Genomic DNA, 21,129 nt, shown 5'->3' with positions numbered 1-21,129 from the left:
TAAATATAGTGGTCATGTACACTGAATATAGAGTCGATGCTGAAACAGTGTTCATGTTAAAAATGATGTTTTAAGAATTTCTAAATTCACTATGATTGCTTCAAAGTTTTGCTTGAAACTTGTGGACCCAAGTTAGTAATATAAAATTGGCTTTTATTTGAAATTAGTATTATTAGATCCAGAACATTCTTTATATCATATGAAATGCAAAGTTTATTTAGTTTTCATGTCCTGTCTGGTTAAAGACACCTGGCTCATTAGTTGATGTTGTATAACTGAAGATGAAATGCTAATACTAATATGCTATCAAATACATTTGTTAGTTCACCAGCAAATTCATCAGACTAATGACCTCTGGAACTGTCTTGTCCTAAATAACCTCACACCCACTTACCAGTCTCGATGATGGATGGATTTGCATTAATGACCCGAATCACCTTATAATTAGTGTAGTTTGTAAAGATATTATTGGTTTAGTTATACGGTAATAATAATATCAATGTCTTCTACCGCCTGCTATCAGTTATTGGTGATCTTTGATTTGTACTAATACCAGTGAAGGAGAAATTAGTATCGTTTGTAAAGATATTATTGGTTTAGTATACATAATGATAATCAAACCAATGTCAATGTCTCATGTTTTCTATATCCTGCCTTCAGTTGTTGGTGATCGTACTAATATCAGCGAAGACGAAATTAGTATCGTTTATTAAGATATTATTGGTTTAGGATAATACTACTAATACATATATACATGTCATTGTCCTACCTCTGCCTCCACCCTTGGTGATATCAGTGACATAGTTTATTAAGAAATTAGTATCACATCAACGTCAAGTCACACATTTATTACCGCCTACTTATTGGTTTTTGGTGATTCCTAGATTTGCACTAATACCAGAGACGGAGTTTATCAAGAAATCGTTTGTTAAGATATTATTTGTTGATGATAATCGCCACGTGTTTTACCATGATAGTGACCCTTGAATTTGTACTAATATCAGTGAGCAATATTGTCTATTAATTAGTATAGTTTGTTATTGGTTTAGTATATATAATACTGATTGTTACAGCACCATTGTTCATTAACCTTCTTCTTACTTTACCATTTGCAAATAATTAACTATCAATGATCTCACAACCACAAGGTGTTCTTTAGTTCTTGAAAGGTATTTTAAAGAGGTTTTTTTTATTGGGGTGGGGGGTTGGGACACTAATAGCCTAGATATATCACTAGCAACTTTGGTAATAGTGACCTCATCAAACGCTTAGTTTTAGTGGAATTGCAAGAACCACAGAGGTCTGATTGATACATGGAATGGTGCAAATTGATGATATCAGTGTTCCCGATAAACATAACAACTTAAGAAAAACTCTTTACAATCCCTTTAAGTGCCTAAATTTATTATTAAGATACCACTGTATTTTTTATGGTACTGATACAAGAATTGCTGCATTGATTTAAAACTCTTTATACTGTTTTGTCCAGGGCATTAACGAAATGATATCAGGCCTTGAAGTAATTATAAGATACATTGATAGACTTACCTAGCAACCAGATATGAAATTTGGATACAGAGAACTGAAACTGATCTCGTTTATTTAGATATTTAGATGAATAGATCTTTTTAATCAGATTAGCTTTTTCAATGGAGTTATCAAATTTCCTGAGGCAACCTTCCCTGTCTTTTCTTCCATAAATGAGAAAGTATTAGCCTGTTGATGAATTGAATTGATTTTTTGATTGATGAATTGAATGTATTTGGATAATGTTAATGAAGCATGTTATGGATTCAAAGGAGGTTTTCTAGCCTGTGTGTCATGATGGCAAAAACCAATGGTTTTGGTGATAGTGACTGGTGTCGTTATCTGGTCTAGTGTTTCTGGCATATCAGAAACCACACACTAGAAAATTAGAGTGATTTTTGCAGATAGCTGTGATGTTATCTGGAAGTTTTCTGTGATTACAGGAACCACGGTAATTTGAATTAAAAAGGCAGTAAATGTATCAATATATAACATAAAGAGGAAGAAACGTACACGTACGTAGGCTAGAAAACCTTTTAAGGAATTATCTTATTAATGTATATAATTTTATCGAATTCATGATTTAGATTTATAATAAATATATATATATGATGCAAAGATTAAAAAGTGCTTTAAAAATACAATATTTATAATCAAATTTTATATTATATTAAAATGTTTAATACAAAATAATGATATTTAATCCATATATACAAACATACCAACCAAAAAACATGGATTGAATGTTATACAGGTGTAGTTGATTTATTTCTGACCCATGTAAAATAAAGAATTTATTAATTGATGATTCCATGAAAACAACTCGTGCCATGTCAGCTTCTGGAATTAGTATCAAGTACAATTTGCAGATTATATTCTTAATTTGTGGTTGGTTCCGTTTGCACTTAGGAAATTTATTATCTATGAATATCACTACAAGTAGTAATAGACCTTTCATTATGGACGCAAGGGGATTCCCCATTCCATTTCATTCCATGGGGAAAGTGCGTCCATATTGAAAGGTCCCAAAAAAGACCTACACACCCTACATTTCATAAATTCCTAAACAAAAAAAAACACCTTCCATCAATTCCCCCTCCAAAAAAGTCCTACATTCCATCGATTCACACCCCCAAAAAGAACCTATTCACCTTTCATTTCATTGTTTGGAAAACAGACCACAATTTCTACTCAAATTTTAAACCTTAAAAATGGCAAATAAAATACTAGATCCAATCTTTAAATTATACGATCCGATTCGTTATTCGTTTAACAAGAAAAAAGAGGATTATATTATCATCTCACCGACTGTTGGTACTAAATCCCAGTTGGATGATGGTGGTAGAATTACCTTCGAAATAAATTCATTATTAAATTGGTTACTTCTTTCCGATGCGATTTCAAAATAAAAGATGGTACTCCCAATGAAAATCGGGTTCCACAAACAAATACAACGTTAGAAAACAATTTCTTTCCATCTTTATTTAGCGAGATGGTTTTGGAAGCTGGTTCAAATCCGATAGAAACAATTAAACACCCTGGGGAATTCGACACAATGTTGAAAACAGTTTTATATTCTAAAGATTTCGATTCAGTCTCGGGTTGGATACCCGATGTTGGCGATGGAAGTGTTTTAAAAGAACCGGTAAGAAATCTTGCAAATGATGCGGCTTTAGCCAGAGTGAGAGTTGTTGCTCGAAACACAATAAAAAGAGTGGCACGAGCAGCTAGTCCTGGATTCGAAAAACGAGTACTTCAGTATAACAATGTTGTTGAGAATAATAATAGGTGGGGTAATTAAGTAAATTGGCAATTATATCCTTTATTCGGTCTGTTGGAACATAGAAAAGTTTCCATAGGCTTACCATATAAAATTCATCTACAAAGAGAAATCAATGATGATCAGATATTCTTTGGAGAGAATGCTTCAAATTCAAAATTAGAAATAACGAATCTCCAACTTTATATACCTGTCATAAAACCACCAATTGAAGTAGAATCGAGAACATTCAACATGTTGACTAAAGATATTGAAATAGCCTTTCTTCGTCGTAACACGGTAGGTAGCATGACTTTAACTGGAGAATCCACTACGTGGCCAATCACTAACACTATTAATTAAACCAGCAAGATATTTAATGGTTGGTTTCAAGAACTTAGCAGACTTACAGACTAATAACAATAATATCTTTAGAGTAGCAATGAACCAAACTCAAGATCCTATAAAGTAAGATTAAACAATGATAATTCGAAGAACATCTTGGTAGGATATTCAAACCAGACTTTTAAAATAGCAGTTTTTGGTCTGAATTTCTGCTCATTAAAGAGCCTAACAAATTATTTTTTTTCTTCCGGTAGAAATGGTCTACCACTTTCCGCTTTAGGATATTCGCTGTCTAAATCTGACATGGCGGAGGTGTACAAACCGTTGGCGTCGAACGCCATTAGTTTAGTTCATTTTATTTTTTTAAGTTTTGAATTAATGTTTTATCTTTTTTACTATATTCTTTAAATAAATTCTTAAATAAGTAATTATATTACTACTCTCGAGTTCTGTATACTCCTTTAATATATTACAAATTTCATCCATTTTATTCGTTTCAAATGATTTTCTGTTAGCTGAAACTCTTCCTCCTTTAATGGATTGTCTGATAAAATATCTTATAAAAGGGTGTGTATGTGAGTAAACTTTTTCTATATTTTCTTTTTCAGTGTGTTTTGGAACCATTCTAGTAGTTTCATACCATTCTTCTTCAACTATTTCTTTATGGTAATGATACAAATAATACCAACCCTTAAAAGATAAAGAAGGAGCCGTTAGATTATTGGAAATATTCTGGAATACAACTTCTTTCATACCTTTGTTATATTTTATCAAACAAGCTCCAAGACATAACGTATCTCTTTTAGCACAAGGTTCCCATTCGTGTCTTAAAGATTCCCAATTATCTTCGGTGTATTTTGCAATACTGATATCAGTGATCTTTCTCAAATTAATTGGTATATTAGACGAATTTTCCCATGTCGCCTAACTAGATTTTTCATGTGGATAGGAACATATGAAATTAATATTTTGCAGATAATTAGAGTTGCAAATTATTTGATTTTGTCTTTTCCATTTTTCTGTTAATATTCATCGGTGAATGAATAAGTTAAAGGTAGAGATAGAATGCCACTAGCTGTTACTAGTGGACATTGTGTTAGTTTTTTTGCATTTTTAAGCACGATACAGTTAGCAAAACCACTACCGTTATGAGAAATTAATGTTAATCTTTTTTGATCTATTTTTCCTAAACGTTGCAACATTTGATCAATATAATCTTTACCCACAAATATTTCTACTATATTCATTAATTCATCATAAATTTCTTCTGGAACACTATCAGTGAAATCTGGAAAGTTATATTTTATTCTGTCTAACATTTTTTTTTTAGTTTTTCTAAATTAATTAACGTGCAAGAATAGGGAATGGCTTTATTCGTTTCTTTTTCGCTATAGGTTTCGCAATCCCATGCGTATAAATGCGTACAATCATCATGAATTTAGAGGTGAAACTTGTGTTACCGCATTATTATCTCTACAAGATCCCCATACATTTTCATCGTAATTATCTTCTATTTCCTTAATGCCTAAGGTTTTGTTATTTCTTCTTATTAGACAGAAATGTGATTTATGTAAGTAAAATACCCAATCTAATTCCTCGGATACTTTCTTTGGTTGAAAATGTCTATTTTGGGGCAAATAGATTTGAAAATAAGTATTAAATGTCTTATTGAATTCACTGATTCTAGCAGTTGTCATAACTCCTTTTCTGTTTGATTTTGAAAAACTGTTGATGAAATCTTGCAATTCTTTTGTGTAGTCTTTGTTCAAAACACGATTTACGCACTTTATAAAGCAGTGTTCATCGCTTGGTATGTAACAATTTATACCGGCATATCCATTCATCTTTTTGAGTAGGGTGGTACTACCCTTTTTTGATCTTTTTATTTCTTTGAAATTGTCTTTGGGTAAAATGATATTACCTGTGAAATACCAATCAGAAGCATCTGATTTATCATCCAATGTTGCAAAGAAATTGTGAAAAGTTTTGGCATTAAAGCCTACAAATTGCATGTTTTGTTTGTGTCCTCCATCTTGAATTATCACTCCATCTAATTCAATTTGACCTTTAAATGTTATAAATTTATCAGAGATAGCCTTAATAACATTGGAAAATAGCACATTTGATATGAATGTCTTATCGTCTAAAATTTCAAATATATTCAAATATATTCATATTTTTAAGTATCTATTTTTTAACTAGAAATTTTTCCCTTTTATTGATGATATTTCTACATGAAATTTATCTAAAATTTCATTGAATTCTCCTAATTCTTCAATGGTTATGTTCTTATCTTCTCTCGATCTTTCAAAAAATATAAATAATTTATTAAGATATTTAAAATTTGTTTTCTTTTTATAATGAGATTTCTGTTTTGATGTAAACCTAAAGTAATCAATCCACAAGATGAAGTTTGAACGACAGTGAACGCGGCTAATACAGTTGGGACAAATATTGGAAGCATTAAGTCACCGGTTACGGCTGTTGCCACCGTTATCCCTACTGTTAGAACTGTGCTTACTGTTTTGAAAACAGAATCAATTCTACTCCATGTTTTTCTACATTTGTTGAATTGTTTTAGTTTTTCTTTTAGTTCATTTTGTTTTTCTATCATGTAGTTTTGTCTGCATTTTAGTTCCATTTTTCAGATAATTAAATTAAATGAATTTCTGATAAACCAAAAAGCTGGATATTTTGTCCATGGTATAAACATTTACAGTTAAAAAGGATATTTGTTCTTTCGAATAATTAATCTTGTTTAGATGAACTGAAAATTTTGGTTTTTCAATAGAGATTAATAAATTAACATTTACCTCTTCATCTATTATTAACGTAATATAGTTTTACATATTCAAAGTCTGATGACCATACCGGTGTAATTATGACCGGGAAGATGTTTTTCTCCGGGATATTTTACCCATGGAAATCCAGGAAGAGAGCCCAATGCTTTTTGTATATCTGAACCAAAATAAGTTTTCGGAGCTTGAGCGACAATCATTTTTTATCCTATGAATTCAAAACCTTTTCCTTTCCTTTCTTCTAATCTCCTGTTTCGCAGATCTCTTACTAGTTGTAATTCTTTAAACTCGTTAGACTTTTTCACTGCGTCGTTTATACTCTTTCCCGCTTCCGCGACAGATCCTATAGCTTTAGCTTCCGAGGAAATGAGGGATTTGTTGTTTGAAACAAAGCTAGCTACTTTTGGAATTATTGTTTTACCTAGAGAAAATATTGATGAAAAGATACCGTCGCCCGAATAATCTTCGAATTTGTGTTGTTCGTGTTTTAGAATTAAATTCATCCTATTTTTAAATTAGTTAATTTAACGAAGAAATTGTGGTCTGTTTTTTTCCAAAACTTTCTTTCTTACAGAAGTTTCTACATTATTAATAACCGAATGTTAAGCGAAACAAGGAAGTTATTTTGTATAAGGGTATTTTTAATATGCTTTTTCGTCAAAACTTAATTTAAAAATGAAATGTAGGGTGTGTAGGTCTTTTTTGGGACCTTTCAATATGGAGGCACTTTCCCCATGGAATGAAATGGAATATTGCGTCCATATTGAAAGGTCTATTACTACTACTACAATGGCTAATTATCTAATCTACAATAAAAAAAAATGAGTGGTACAACGTCTGTTCTCAATAGGAAAATAAAAGTATGTGGAAAAAAAATCCCTTAAAGTCCACAAGCAACAGTTATTCTCCAGAGGAAATACTGAAAAATTGTCCAATCTACAGAGAAATGAAATGGAGCTTTACTACCAATCGCTACAGAAAAGTACAAGTCCGTGTCTGAATAAAAAAAAACACCAATTAATAAACGATAGAAAATTCCAGTTGGATTTTAAAATTATCCAATGAAACAAAATGGAATCTAATCTTTAGAGTTACTAAAAGTATGTGCCTGAAGTAAATAGAACACCCTTCAATATATCAAGAGAAAATTAACAAGTTCCAGCCAGGGGTTAAAGAAAGGAAGATAAATTGGTTTAATTAAAATCGGCCCTGCTGATAGACTTTCAGCTTGATTCTGCTAGTTTAATAATAAACTATATGAAACTCATCAGGGGGTTCAGCTACTGGCAAAAAATCTGTCTGCATTTTGAATGTAATTATTTTTTAAAGGAAGTCTAAAGACTAATTTGGTATTGTAATAGCAGGTACTCTTTCACAGGTACAAACATAGTATTGGGTGCATACGATTCTACCATTTGATGGTGATTTGTGAAGTCGGGCCGGTTTCAAGTTTCAAAACATGACATTTTCTCAAATGGTATATTCGTGTATTCTTCAAAAATTAATCATTCGAATCCAAAGGGGTCTCTGTAGGGTCGTGCTGTATATAATGCAGAATTTCGTGATTATTCTGTTTTCTGGGGGGTTTTATTAATTGAAAGATGTCCTAAATATAGTAAATACTTGAAAAGCCACAATATACCAGCCTTATTTGAAATGAACCGTCGTCTGTAGCATTCATTTATTCGAATATGATGTCGGAGCATTTTATGTCTGATTGTATATATTGCCGGTTAATCTTAAATACGTTGGCTGTTCTGTCACAAAACTGTACAAATATTCTTAAAGTTACCTTTAATTCTAGTATATTGTTCTCTAATGATCTGATATTTACAGGTATGTGTGCTGTATATTGTCTAGTTGGTTAATTGATGTTTCACAGAACTCTTCATAAACTACCAATGGCTATCAGCTCTCTGCTCTTTGAAGCAGTCACGTTTCATGCTGCTGTCTTTCGTAATTCCTTGAGTTTTTATCTTCATAAATGCAGTAATTGTATCAGTTTCCTTCTGTGCTTTCTAAACATGTTGGTATCTGGTAAATGAAATCTTCTATATGTCAACGTCCTAGCAACGCTTCATGCTGCTCTCTGTCGCAGTTTCTCTTCCCGGATTCTGTCATTTAGATTTTATTTTTATTAGGCTAAAGACATTAGCCAATGTATCAGCTTCTTCTGTCATTTAAGATTAGTACAAACCAGTGCAGCCCAAAGTTAGAAATATCTTGACCAAAAATTGAAATGAAATGAATGGAGTTTTACGTCCTACCTTTCTGCACCTTATGGGCTAATGAAGACTCGCAACACGATGCAAGGTGCAATGAGGGGAATTTTGCCAGTACAGCGGCATTAGCCTGCTCTTTTTCGATTTCCAACCATCTTAAACGTGCACACGGGGCTTCGATTTATTGTCCCATCCGAAGGACTAGAAACTTTTCCATGCTAAACGGAAATATCTTGACCAAAACAGTTGATGTATAATAAAGAGATGATCTTACAAAGACAAGACGATATTATAGAATAAGCAGATCAGATCAGACTGTATCATCTGATGACAACACGTGTAAATATTTTATTCTTAAGAGTGTGTTTATTCCATAATATTGACTTAATATGTCAGTGATATGTACTCCTCACCTCTAAATGACGTTCATGTCTTCTAATAGAGAAACTAGTTTGAGAGGCAATGATGAGAGTTTTTCCAATAAAATGAGATATATTCTTCTAGTATGTTGATATTATTTTATTCTACTTGTATGTGGGTATTATAGAGTATTAATGTAGAGTAATAATGATCCAGTAAGATTATCTGTAAAGACTATTATTTGTTCTGGTTCCATCGTACTAATTATTTTCTATTCTCTGTCTTATACTGGTAAATCTACAAGCCAGTAGCTCAGTTTCTAGTCACGTCAGTATATATAGATAAGAATATAGGAACGGGGGTGGGGGGTTGGAATTAGCCCCTCTAAAAAATGGGTTGAACCCCCCATCTTTATTTTAAAATATTATTTTTATACTTTTTTCCCCAAAATATGTGCCAAAATCAATTCACTATGTTTTCTTAGGAGAAACCTCTCTGACGTCCCATGGGAGGTTAACTACTATGACGTCTCTGCGGAATTGACGCATTATAAATTCAGCCTCGACAGTTGTCCCCCGGTTCAGTCAGGTTGCAATCTTTTTGTAACCCCAGTCTCGGGAGGCTGACGCCGCGACTTAAAATGAATGAAATGGAGTGTTTAGTTTCAATGATATTGGCTTATAAAGTATAATGGTAATCTAATATTTGACAGTGGTTATAAATAAATGAATTAAAAATAATATCGTTTACTTCGAAATGAATAAAACCGTATTTTCAGGTTCAAAAATATTGAGACATAGAATAATTGTAATTTGTTGTTGAGTACCCAAATGATAAAATGTGGCACTAGTTTTTCCTATATCAACCTTTTAGTATTTGTTCGTATCTAACTCGCCAATAACTTCCAACAATTCTTGTTCGCTGTCGGGATTGCTGTCGTGTTGTATTTTGTTATCGTAAGATTTCGAATTGAAGTATCTTTGGAATATAGATGACTCTTTTTAATATGTGCTTTCTTGTATTTTCCTGGTGGTGGGTTCCCGTGGACTTGATTCAACAAGTCCCTGTGATAATTGAGACACTGGATTTATCTACGTTCGAGAAGCACTTTTACATTAAAAGTGTTTTTACAGTTGCGGTTTTTTGTATTTGATAAAAGCCGGTTATAAGGTCTAACGCAGTAAAACATTATTGACGTTTATAAACAATAGATTAAGTATTGAAAGTTTGAAACCAGGATATCCGTCGAGATAGGATCTACGATCTGTTTGACAATCAACATAAAACTCTGCTTTTTCAGCATTTTTACCAACATTTTTCTTCACAACTTACCGTCTGCATGTCGGATTTTGTATCTTTCTTTCGGTCACGGTTTATGACTAACATGTAATTGATAAAAGCCGAGTTTATGGTCTATACCAGGATATCCATCGAGATAGGATCTACGATCTATTTGAGTATCAACATAAAACTCTGCTTTTTCATCATTTTTCTCAACAACTTATAGTGTGCATGTATGATCATTTCTTTCAGTCTCCTGGTGTTATTTTTATCTCAAAGACAGAGCCATTTCTGAAAGAAGAAACGCCCATCATTAATAATAGCACGAATTTAGCCGTGCTCATCCAATTAATAAACTATTTCTGTTTATGTTTAAAAATGTCACAACTGTTATCAAAAGGAAATATTAAACTCTAGATAGATCTATGGTAGCCGGAAACTTACTGACTTATCATCTGTAACCTTGAGAAATACTAGAAATACTAACGTTGTGGGAAGCCATTATAAAACATGCATACGTCTTCTTCTGCATGGTCTCAAACAGTGTCTGTTGAATTATATCTATCGTGGACCAGGAAGAAAATAGCAAGTCAAATTAGCTAAATAGGAACCAGTTTAAACAGAGAATAAAAATACTAAGTGATGTGACAGTCGGAAGGAAACTTGTCTCTATCTTTACCTCGTCAAACCTGATTTAGATAATGACAGATATATTATAAGAAATAAACGGTTCTATAGATCTTAAATTAGACTACTCAGCATGATTTAAGCCAGGTTAATAAGAGCTACAGAATAATTCAATCAATCAATTAAACACGGGGGCTTATTCTCGAAAACACAAGTTAAGGTTATTGTCGCATTCCAGATATTTGATTGGTCACTGATCAATTAAATTGATTTTAGATTCAGTTTTATCAACCGATCAGATAACTATATTTCTTAATTATTGATTGTTAAATTATCGAGAATAAGGTCTCGGGTTATTATATGGCTACAGTATAATTATACAATATACCACTAAAAACATCACAGACGAACATTTTTATCATCCCGAAAATATCAAAATCTCGTTGAAGATCTAGCCCTTTGCAAAGATTATTTCCACCCCCCTTCCAAGCCTTCCATGGGGCGTTAAAGGGGGTTCTTCTCATGAACATTTTGAGTATATATATGATTTAATGCAAGAATGTCAGTCAAGAGATTGAGGTCACGATGTGTATGCCTCCACGTGTTGTTTGTTGATATATGGGTAGAACATCGTTCGCTGTGTGACCTGAGTTATCTTAAAATATCTCCATTAAACTTTGTCTATTGTCTACTAAATGTCTACTATATTTCCGTATATTAAACTCAGTCTGTAGAAGATCATAATTACCATTGTCTAGTATCTTGTCTACATTTTAAATCATCAGAAGTTTGATTAGCAATATTCTACGTCAATTGAAATTAATCCTTTATCCCTGAAGATGTTTATACAGCCACGTGTCTCCTTTGTTTCAAAGATCAGAAGATGGATTTATCCAGGAATTATAAGTCAATTCTCTCGCAAATTCCATCTATTACTACTTTGCAATAATAGATCCTGTGTAACCACAGATTACAGACTGTACAGCGCAATAATAATAATAAACTCTTTATTTTACATGAGTCAGAATAAGGTCCAATATATCGTCCTGTCTAACATTCAGCCCATGGGGACAATATAATGTATGATATTTTGATACACATGTACTTTGTATTTGTTAATTCAGCATGGCCAGTTAATTCATCATGGACAGACTATGCTGTTGTGATCAAGTACATGACCACAAAAGATGTACAAGCTCTGACGAGTACATGGATAGTTGATTGATAACCCTCAACAATCTCGAGACATGTCGGGACCTAACCCTCCGTTGGCGAACAGGATGCCTGGCATTGTTTTTATTATGATATAACAAACCTCTTTAATAATAAAGTACTTATTTACTCAAATGACTAGTTCATTAGCTGCTACCAATGTATTGCCAAAATTATATTGGATTTCGAATTTCATTTTGGGTTTCCCTCAAGTCCAAGTTGAAGTTTTTTCTGAAGTTGACACCAAAGAAGAACTTGTTGAAGAAAGGAAAACCTTCAGAGGGAGTCGAAGTAGAAATTGAAGCTCTCAAAGAAGCGACCATTGAAGAGATCAAAGAAGTCCCCCAAGTCCAAGTTGAAGTTCTTTCTGAAGTTGACACTAAGGAGGAACTCATCCAGAATAACTTGTTTTTTTTGTAATCCACACAATGTACACGTGTCATCATTACTTATTAGATTATATATAGGTACATAAAGACGAAAGGAATTGTCAAGAGATATGGAAAGTGTATGATATATAATTATATTGTCGCACCTGATTCTAGGGACAAATAATAATACAACTCTCACGGAGCTAGAAAATCAATAAAACTAAAACGAAAGTAGAAAATGACCATTACTCTCTCTTGGCGACTGTCGAACAGAATCCACAAGTAATTGTCAACTATATTTATCGTTTAGTTAATGACTACTCAGAACCACATTGATTGGTATTTGTCAATCTAGATTCGAAGATAAATTCGAGTGAAATTCATTCTTCATTCAGTGTCTTCATTTACAACTGGACTAAATGTTAATCGATATCGCAGGATTAAAAGAAGATTAAGGCGTTGTATTCATCATTTTTAATCAATTACAGATCTAGTTTTAATTTTTTAATTCATTCATGAAACTGATATAATGACATGAATGAATTTCTAGTTTTTCTAACTCAAAACGTTCACAGTTATATGCTTGCACTTTACATGTGTAAACCATACAAAAGCTTAATAGCTTATAAAGGTTTAGATGACGAAGTTTGTGAATGAATTTGTCGACAAGTTACCGTGAATACGCTTAAATATCTAGTTTCCACATTTCAAAACGTTCACTGATATCAACTTTCAATAAATACTCATTGCTTATATACGTTGTCATGAGCATAATTCAGCGTTTCAATTGTCATGGATGGGCATTTCTGAATGAATTTCAGCACAATTCAGTGGTTTTTTAAGACATATGGACGAAGATTGTGAATGAAATTCTTGACAAGTTGCAGTGATTAATGAACTAGTGACGATAGTGTATTCTGTCGTATTGGACGTCGGGAAGTGGAACTATAATTATACTGGTCGTTATTGTACTGAAGACGTCATCAATAATTGTCTCTGATAACAAACTTCTCGTTCTTCAAGTCATCGTGGCATTCAGTTCTACTTTACTTCCATCAGCAGTTCAAAGTGTTTTCATTTAGTTCCACTGGGATACCGTTTTCATTAGCCCACATGGTGCAGAACAGTAGGACGTAAAACTCCATTTTCATTTCCATATGATATATTGGCTTTGTGGTGACTAGGAACAACTGTAGCTAGGGACATAAAATTGGTATAAGTTCTCGCGATTTGGCGACTGATTTTCGTAAAAAGGTACAAGTGATTGAATTATATGCTTTTATAATTGTCAAATGATCATAATATAAACATAGTTCTGAAAATGGAAAGTTGGTAACAGTAAACCGAGTGTCTGTACCTTGAAAAGTTGATTCTGGATAAGTCCTGGCTGACGTCCAGTCGTGCTGAAACGTGCTATATTAGGTGTTTTAAGAGATACAAAAACGAGCAATTTCATATTAGAAGATATTGATTTTGGATTAATTATACATAAAACCCTTCAGCACCAGTTAAACGCACAATCATATGGTGAATGTTGAATATCGTGCAGCGTCTGAAAGTCACACTTAAAATCGTATATTGAATTCTGTAGATAAGCGTCCTTGGCGACAGGAAAACACGCGTGTACATCTGTGAACACTGACTGAGATTGGACTACAGAAGGTGACTTCGGTTGATGATAAAAACAATGTTTTTGGTGACAGTAACACTTACAATCGCATGTTGAAAGCTGCGCCACATGAGCGTTTTTGGTGACAGTTAAACACACGTCTACTTCTTTTTACAGTGGTATTAGATTTGAACTGCAGAAGATGCTTTTGGAGAAAGTTACAAAGACAATATAGCTTGGTGAATATTTTGATGAATACAGTGCCTTGCTGACAGTTATCTGCGCACCTGTTTTTTTTGTAAACGCTAATAGTTCTGTAATGACAGAGTGTATTTGAACGACTATCAATAGCGAGGAAAGCTTAGGAATATCAGATTTGTAATCTCCTGACAATATGTACGCAACCTGGCGAACAATCTAAGCTAAACTAAGTAATATAAAAAAAAATAACCAGTTAAAAAAGTGATTGTGGGTGTTAAGACTCTGGCAAAGGGAGGCATTCTGTTGGATATTACCTTGACGAACATTGACCCACTCAAAAAGTTTAGAAACTATAGGAAACTTGAGGGATATATACCTAAATGAGATAGCTGTTTTGTTTTAAACGTCTCACACACTATCTAGAATCATACAGCATCTTGTGGATACCTCAAACTTTAGGTAGCAGTTCATCTGAAAACAGACAAAATTGGTGTCCACACGAAACCGGTGCCAGGTCAGTGGTAATGTTTATATTCTATATTTTTGAGAAGCACAAGGTATATGGAAATAATTTTTCTGACATTGATTAACTCATCGCTTGATTGCATTCATTTTTCTTCATATAACGCTGCCTGTATGAGCATGTGAAACGTAGAGTTAATAAATGTTAGAAATAGCACAGGTATATCCATATATCTTGTGTTTCTTTACCGGGCTTATTTCTGTATGTCTTGAAAACAGTAAACTCTCTATTTTGCTAGCGAATAAAAGACAAGCCTATCGGTGGGTACTCTCGATCTGCTTTTGATGTCCATTGATTATTGTATGTCTTAAATTTTTAACGTTTAGTAATAACGAGAGAGGCTTGAGACTAGAGGCTTCCCCAGAGATTCCGCTTTTTAAATCCAGTTGGATAGTCCCCCCCCCCCCACACCCATTCAGTCAATCTGCCCCCTATATGTACCCTCAATCTCGGGAGGCTAGCGACGCCATTGACTCTGCCACTGATACAATCTATGGACAGCTAACAGAATATGATCAATCGTTGGATTTACTCGACCTGATTGTACCGATAAATACAAAATCACATGTCTATTAAAACTAGTTAAATAAGACGAGTCATTTTTATTACATTCTATTAAAACACACCATTGTCACGCTACAAATCACGATCATAGCAATCGAATACAAATCCACAGAGAACTTCCCAAGCAAGAAGACAAACTAGACTGGAATAAATACAAATGGAAAGCTTAATAAAATATTAATTTTCAAGAAACAAAGTGGCACGATTTGATTTTGTTACGTTGAATTTCTTTATGAATTAAACATTGTTTTTCTAAGTGATGAACAAGTATGTAATCAGTCGTACGAATCAGAAGCCAAAGTGACCTGTACAATCGCAGAGTGTTGTCTGGGGCTTCAATACAGTTGTAAGCGTGCCAATAAAAATCAGTTCAAGAAAATCACAAAATGCTCGTCAAAAGAACGGCACAATTGGTAGAAATAGTTGTATATCAATGGACTCCTCCAACGAGAAGTACCAAGGTGTTTCGAAAAGAGTCGCCTGCCACTACTATAATGGTCAAACAAACAAAATGACAAACACACTCAAAGAATGGCTGTAGAGTGTTACGTGGAGTTTTGGTATCAAGACCATGAATATCCATACCGCGCGATTTTCGAAGGGTTAAACTTATCAGTTGACAAAAACAACCAAAGAATGGCATAAGAACAATTTAGAAATGCTTATCTGTATATGACAATAATTAAGGAGCTTTAGCGATTGTGTTGAATAACAAGACCTATAGATGTCTGACCTAAAATTGTAATGAAGTAAATAGATTTTATCAGTGTGCCCGATACATTTAGTTTTGTAACCCTCTTCATAATCCGTTTAATATGAATCTCATTGACTGTGTGACCTTTTGTTGCCTTTCCAGGATTGAATCGCGGTTTAAATCTGAGAATTTAAATTTCTCCCCTTGATTTAAACAATGTGTTTCAAATTGTAACAAAAGGTAATTATTCTCTATAGATGTTGACAATAACTATGATAGAATATTAACAGAGTTAAAGAGATTCCCCTGAGATCACTGTGGTTTCCTCAATAATGTCAAAAAGCTTTTATAAAACGATATAATGTCGTACAAATAGATATAAAACAGGTCATACTAGTGATCATATATCAATAACGCCTTATTTTTTTGTTTGGGAGGGGGTCTGGGTGGGCATTCGGAAAAAACAATGTTGCAGAGTGCTGGGTGATGATGATGGTGCATTTTCGGAACAGACACAAGTAAAAGTATCTGAGAACATATTTGATTAGGCTACGCCAGTTGTATCTGTTCCAAAACGTGATGGAGGATTAAGATTTTGTATTGTCTATAGAAAGTTTGGTATAATGTTCATATTTCAAAAACTGATACAAACTCTGAATCAACAACCTAGCAATCAGATGAAGGTGGGCAATGAATTACCATAATAATGGGGTTTACCTTCTTTTTTTTTATTTTTTCTCTCAACACCATGGATTTGGTTTCTATGACCTACTTTGTTTTATCGAAATTTTGAACACGAGTTATGTCCCTTATTCATATTTTCATAATAAATTTAGTGACAATTTTTACCTCCCTTGAACTCATTCCTGCGTGTAATAATAAAAAAACAGTTACTATATACTTCTACAATTTTAAGGTTTTCATCTAATTGATTATCGTGTTGTATCAATAAGTTATTGAATAAAAACAGTTTTATGAAAATGGCCAACTGAACAAGGAGCTTCTCTACACTTTCTGACCAAACGGCCATAGTGACTAACACCTTGAATATGAATTCCAGGTACACCTTCTGACCACAGCAAACACGTAGTACAAACACGTGATATTAATCCTACTGTTATTGATCGACTCAGAACCCATTAAACATCTCCTGATTCTAGAAAATTAGTAGTAGTATATTTTATAGCTTACAAGTGACATAGTCCACTAATTATTAAATCTTCAATTCAAGTTATCTGTGTCTTAATAGAAATGGAATCGAACGTCCGTCCACAATTTCAAGAAGCATAGACCAAATTAATTTTGCCCAAACTTTAAAATTCGCCCTTCCATGAAAAATAAAAATAAAATTTATACAGCAGTTAATCAGAATTTAGATTAATGTTCTCCAAAAATATACCTTATTTTATGTATCAAAAAGTGCTAAAAAAAAGTACGACATAAATCTCCGAAAATCTAATTTTATAGATATGGTGTTCCTTATGACTTCGAGAAAGATGTGGATACGAAATTTGATTAATTAATCAGATGGTGAAACGAATATTTCGACGACTATATCCCTATACTGTTACAATATACAACCATTCCAATACAGATTAGACGAGGCCAGTCTCTTTCTAGTATTAAATTAATTAGCTATATAATGATAACATTGGTCCATTACTTTATTAACATCTCAGCATATACAATTAGCTATATTTTATAGCTCTGTAACGCCTTAAATTTACTCTAAATTTAAATTTTGCGCTGTTGATAACAGTTTGATCCCTTTCGGTGTTGTATTCTGCATTATTTCCAAGATTTTAATTGCAAGCTGTATAATATGATGCAAGCTTTCTCTGTTTTAAAACGCTTCTTTGAAAGTGCTACATAATTCCAATAGTATGCATTTCTTACTGAAAAAAAACTTGAATGACTTACAATGTGAACAAAAATTTATACAGCTGTGTATACCTTTTTTTTTATTGCTTTATACTCCCCATCCCTTTAATCGATTCTTATCGTTTGGTCTATTGATGTTTGTACGTGGAACAAATACAGTGTAATAGACCTAGAGACAGCTAAATAATTAATAATAATTTTCATCTGATTTTTTCTGTCATTTCTGATGTCAAATATAATCGATAAATCGATATGTATGATGTGTAACAAGTTCAAGTACTGCCCTTAGGTGGTATATATGAACATAATTGCATTCTGGAAAAACACTCCGCTTTCACCCGGAAGAGATCAACAGGCTTTTATAAAAGTAACCTGTACATAAATAGTGTATTAACATCCACATAAAACAGATCTAATATCAGGTAAAACAACCGTCTTAAATAACCTTCTTTCCGTTCTGAGTCTATTTTCCTGTAATTTTTGCAGTAATCTTTATGTTATGTGTATTGTTTGTGTATATCATACCCACGGCTTTATATACCCCGTAACTATTCACATATATAGATACACAACCAGTGATTATTTTATCATATATCTACCTATATATATCTTACCATCACTGATATCATTATGACCAAATAAACACTAACAAATTTAATGACACTTTATGATGAAAAATTACAGGTGAATTGAAGCTTTTACTCTACCAATCTATCCTACATTCTGTGATAGCATTATGACCAAATAAACACAAATTCATGACACGCCCAATTTATGATTGACAGGTACAGGTGAATTGAAGCTTTTACTCTACCAATCTATCTTACCTTCTGGGATATCATTATGACCAAATAAACACAAATTCATGACACTTAATGATTGGCAGGTACAGGTGAATTGAATATTTTGTCTCAAACATGTAGGATGGCTGCTGGAAACCTTTGTCTGTCAGCTTGCCCTCGGCAAAAAAAAAAAAACAGTATTGACCTTACTTGGATTATAGGTAACCGTGAACAGCTGGATAGACTGGAAATACGAGAATGATGATGTTAACCGGACTGTCACACGCCGAACTAGATTAGAACCCAGGATGACCATTATTTCGACCATGCAAATGACGTCAACTTATAACGCGCTAATTGCCTAAAGATAAAAGCAATTTTGAAACAACCGTTGTCCTCTCGGATTCTTACCTTGCTCTCAACCTTAAATCGTGCTTAACTCAATCTTACCAAAAACAAGTTATTTTAGTACCTGTAGATTTCCAGCTATTTAGATTTTCCAGTCGTTTCCAGAAAGAGATAATGAGGATATAAGCGGCATGGAACTTGATAATCGTTCTACAAATAGCTTTACTTCATACGACATGAGCTGAAAATATCTCCCACTTTCTCTCTCACTGTATTTATACTTGATCTAATAATGTTACTGTTTATAGATCTCTTCATTCTTTACTGGTTTTCAGTTTTAGAAAGCTCAATTTGTTTCAGTTTCCATTTTTAGAAAATTATATTCTTTTGTGGTGTCCAGTCTTAGAAGATTTCATTTTGTTTTAATGTCCAGTTTTAGAAGATTTTATTCTTTACTGGTATTCAGTTTTAGGAGATTTCTGTTTGTATCAGTTTCCAGTTTTAGAAGATTTCAGTTTGTATCAGTTTCCAGTTTTAGAAGATTTCAGTTTGTATCAGTTTCCAGTTTTAGAAAATTTCAGTTTGTATCAGTTTCCAGTTTTAGAAGATGTCAGTTCGTATCAGCTTCCAGTTTTAGAAGATTTCAGTTTGTATCAGTTTCCAGTTTTAGAAGATGTCAGTTCGTATCAGCTTCCAGTTTTAGAAGATTTCAGTTTGTATCAGTTTCCAGTTTTAGAAGATTTCAGTTTGTATCATTTTCCATTTTAGAAAATTTCATTTTGTATTGGCTTCCAGTTTTAGAAGATTTCAGTTTGTATCAGTTTCCAGTTTTAGGAGATTTCAGTTTTAGGAGATTTCAGTTTGTATCAGTTTCCAGTTTTAGGAGATTTCAGTTTGTATCAGTTTCCAGTTTTAGGAGATTTCAGTTTGTATCAGTTTCCAGTTTTAGGAGATTTCAGTTTGTATCAGTTTCCAGTTTAAGGAGATGACTTTCCTACATTCATCGTCATTGAATCATCACCCCATTATTGTATATAGATGGGATCGACTTCACTCGTATAGCTTCGTATTTGCAATTAACCAAGAATAACGACCATTATCATGCTGGTTGCCCGTATTTATAAAAGTTTCTTTTGTGTGTTTATATTCATAAATCAAACAAGAAGAATGTTGATTGGTAGGTTTGGAAATCCTTGAGAAATTTAATGAAAACTTCCACTATGACCACAGCACAAACCCTGGGTTCAAAACTGTCACAATTTGATTGTTCCTATTTCACCAGCTCCAGTTGTGATGAAGGAAGTACAAACTTAGGGTTGTATTCAATTCTCATTTAATGTGGAATTCTAATGATATATTATAAGTAACTGAAAGCAACAATAACAACGTGGCCAACTTCAATAAAACTGTAAGATGTCGCATTGGAAAGGTATACTTTATATCTTGGTCTTAAGAATGATAATGTCGTCGAACGCGAACATAATAAATGACCTGTAGTTTTAAATAAAAAAATAAAAAATGTTATCATAATTTTCTTATTACTCCATCTGTGACCTAAATATTGTTTAAAATTTATAGATATTAACATACAAGCTGTATTTGAATCGATTTTGTTGACATTGGTTACCATGGTGTTACAGACAAGTATCCATTAAGAATGCAAACAGTTCTTTGTATTTTAAGAAAACATCATGAAAATCGGTGAAAAGCTTTTCTTTATTTTTGTTAGATTATTAGAAGTAGGGTTGACAAAACATTTAGTGGGCATTGAACTTGTATAATAACTTTTGACTTATATTTGAGAAAACTAAAAGAAAAACAATCATGAACGCTTAAACGAGCAATTCTGTGGAAGATTACTGTGTTCTTAAATGAATTTAAACGTAAATAACTTGACAAAGCAATCAAAGTCTCGGTTCAAAAATGTCATTCGCGTCAATCACGGAAGAATTTAACTTGGAACATTGGGTGGTTCAGTGAGTGAGGATTCGTTCCTCAGAAGGTTCAGATGGTCAGTTTTACGAT

The 21,129-nt window shown here is 33.0% G+C and overlaps 2 protein-coding genes across 2 annotated transcripts; one reads left to right on the top strand and one right to left on the bottom strand.

The window, feature by feature from the left end:
• Positions 1-3,019: 3,019 nt before the first annotated feature.
• On the top strand, positions 3,020-3,927 carry LOTGIDRAFT_170747 (hypothetical protein; the record flags this gene model as incomplete). The annotated part of the gene is made up of 3 exons (XM_009046585.1): positions 3,020-3,315; positions 3,415-3,586; positions 3,886-3,927. 3 exons carry the CDS (start codon positions 3,020-3,022, stop codon positions 3,925-3,927), a joined length of 510 nt encoding a protein of 169 aa, XP_009044833.1.
• A 726-nt stretch (positions 3,928-4,653) lies between these two features.
• Positions 4,654-6,629, bottom strand: LOTGIDRAFT_170746 (hypothetical protein; the record flags this gene model as incomplete). Its single annotated transcript, XM_009046584.1, has 3 exons — positions 4,654-4,919; positions 5,553-5,774; positions 6,503-6,629. 3 exons carry the CDS (start codon positions 6,627-6,629, stop codon positions 4,654-4,656), a joined length of 615 nt encoding a protein of 204 aa, XP_009044832.1.
• Positions 6,630-21,129: the final 14,500 nt, after the last annotated feature.

This window comes from Lottia gigantea, assembly GCF_000327385.1.
Source record: "Lottia gigantea unplaced genomic scaffold LOTGIsca_103, whole genome shotgun sequence".
Taxonomy (NCBI): Eukaryota; Metazoa; Mollusca; class Gastropoda; family Lottiidae; genus Lottia; species Lottia gigantea.
Note: the sequence above shows the minus strand (reverse complement) of the source record. Positions and strands in the feature narration are given on the sequence as shown.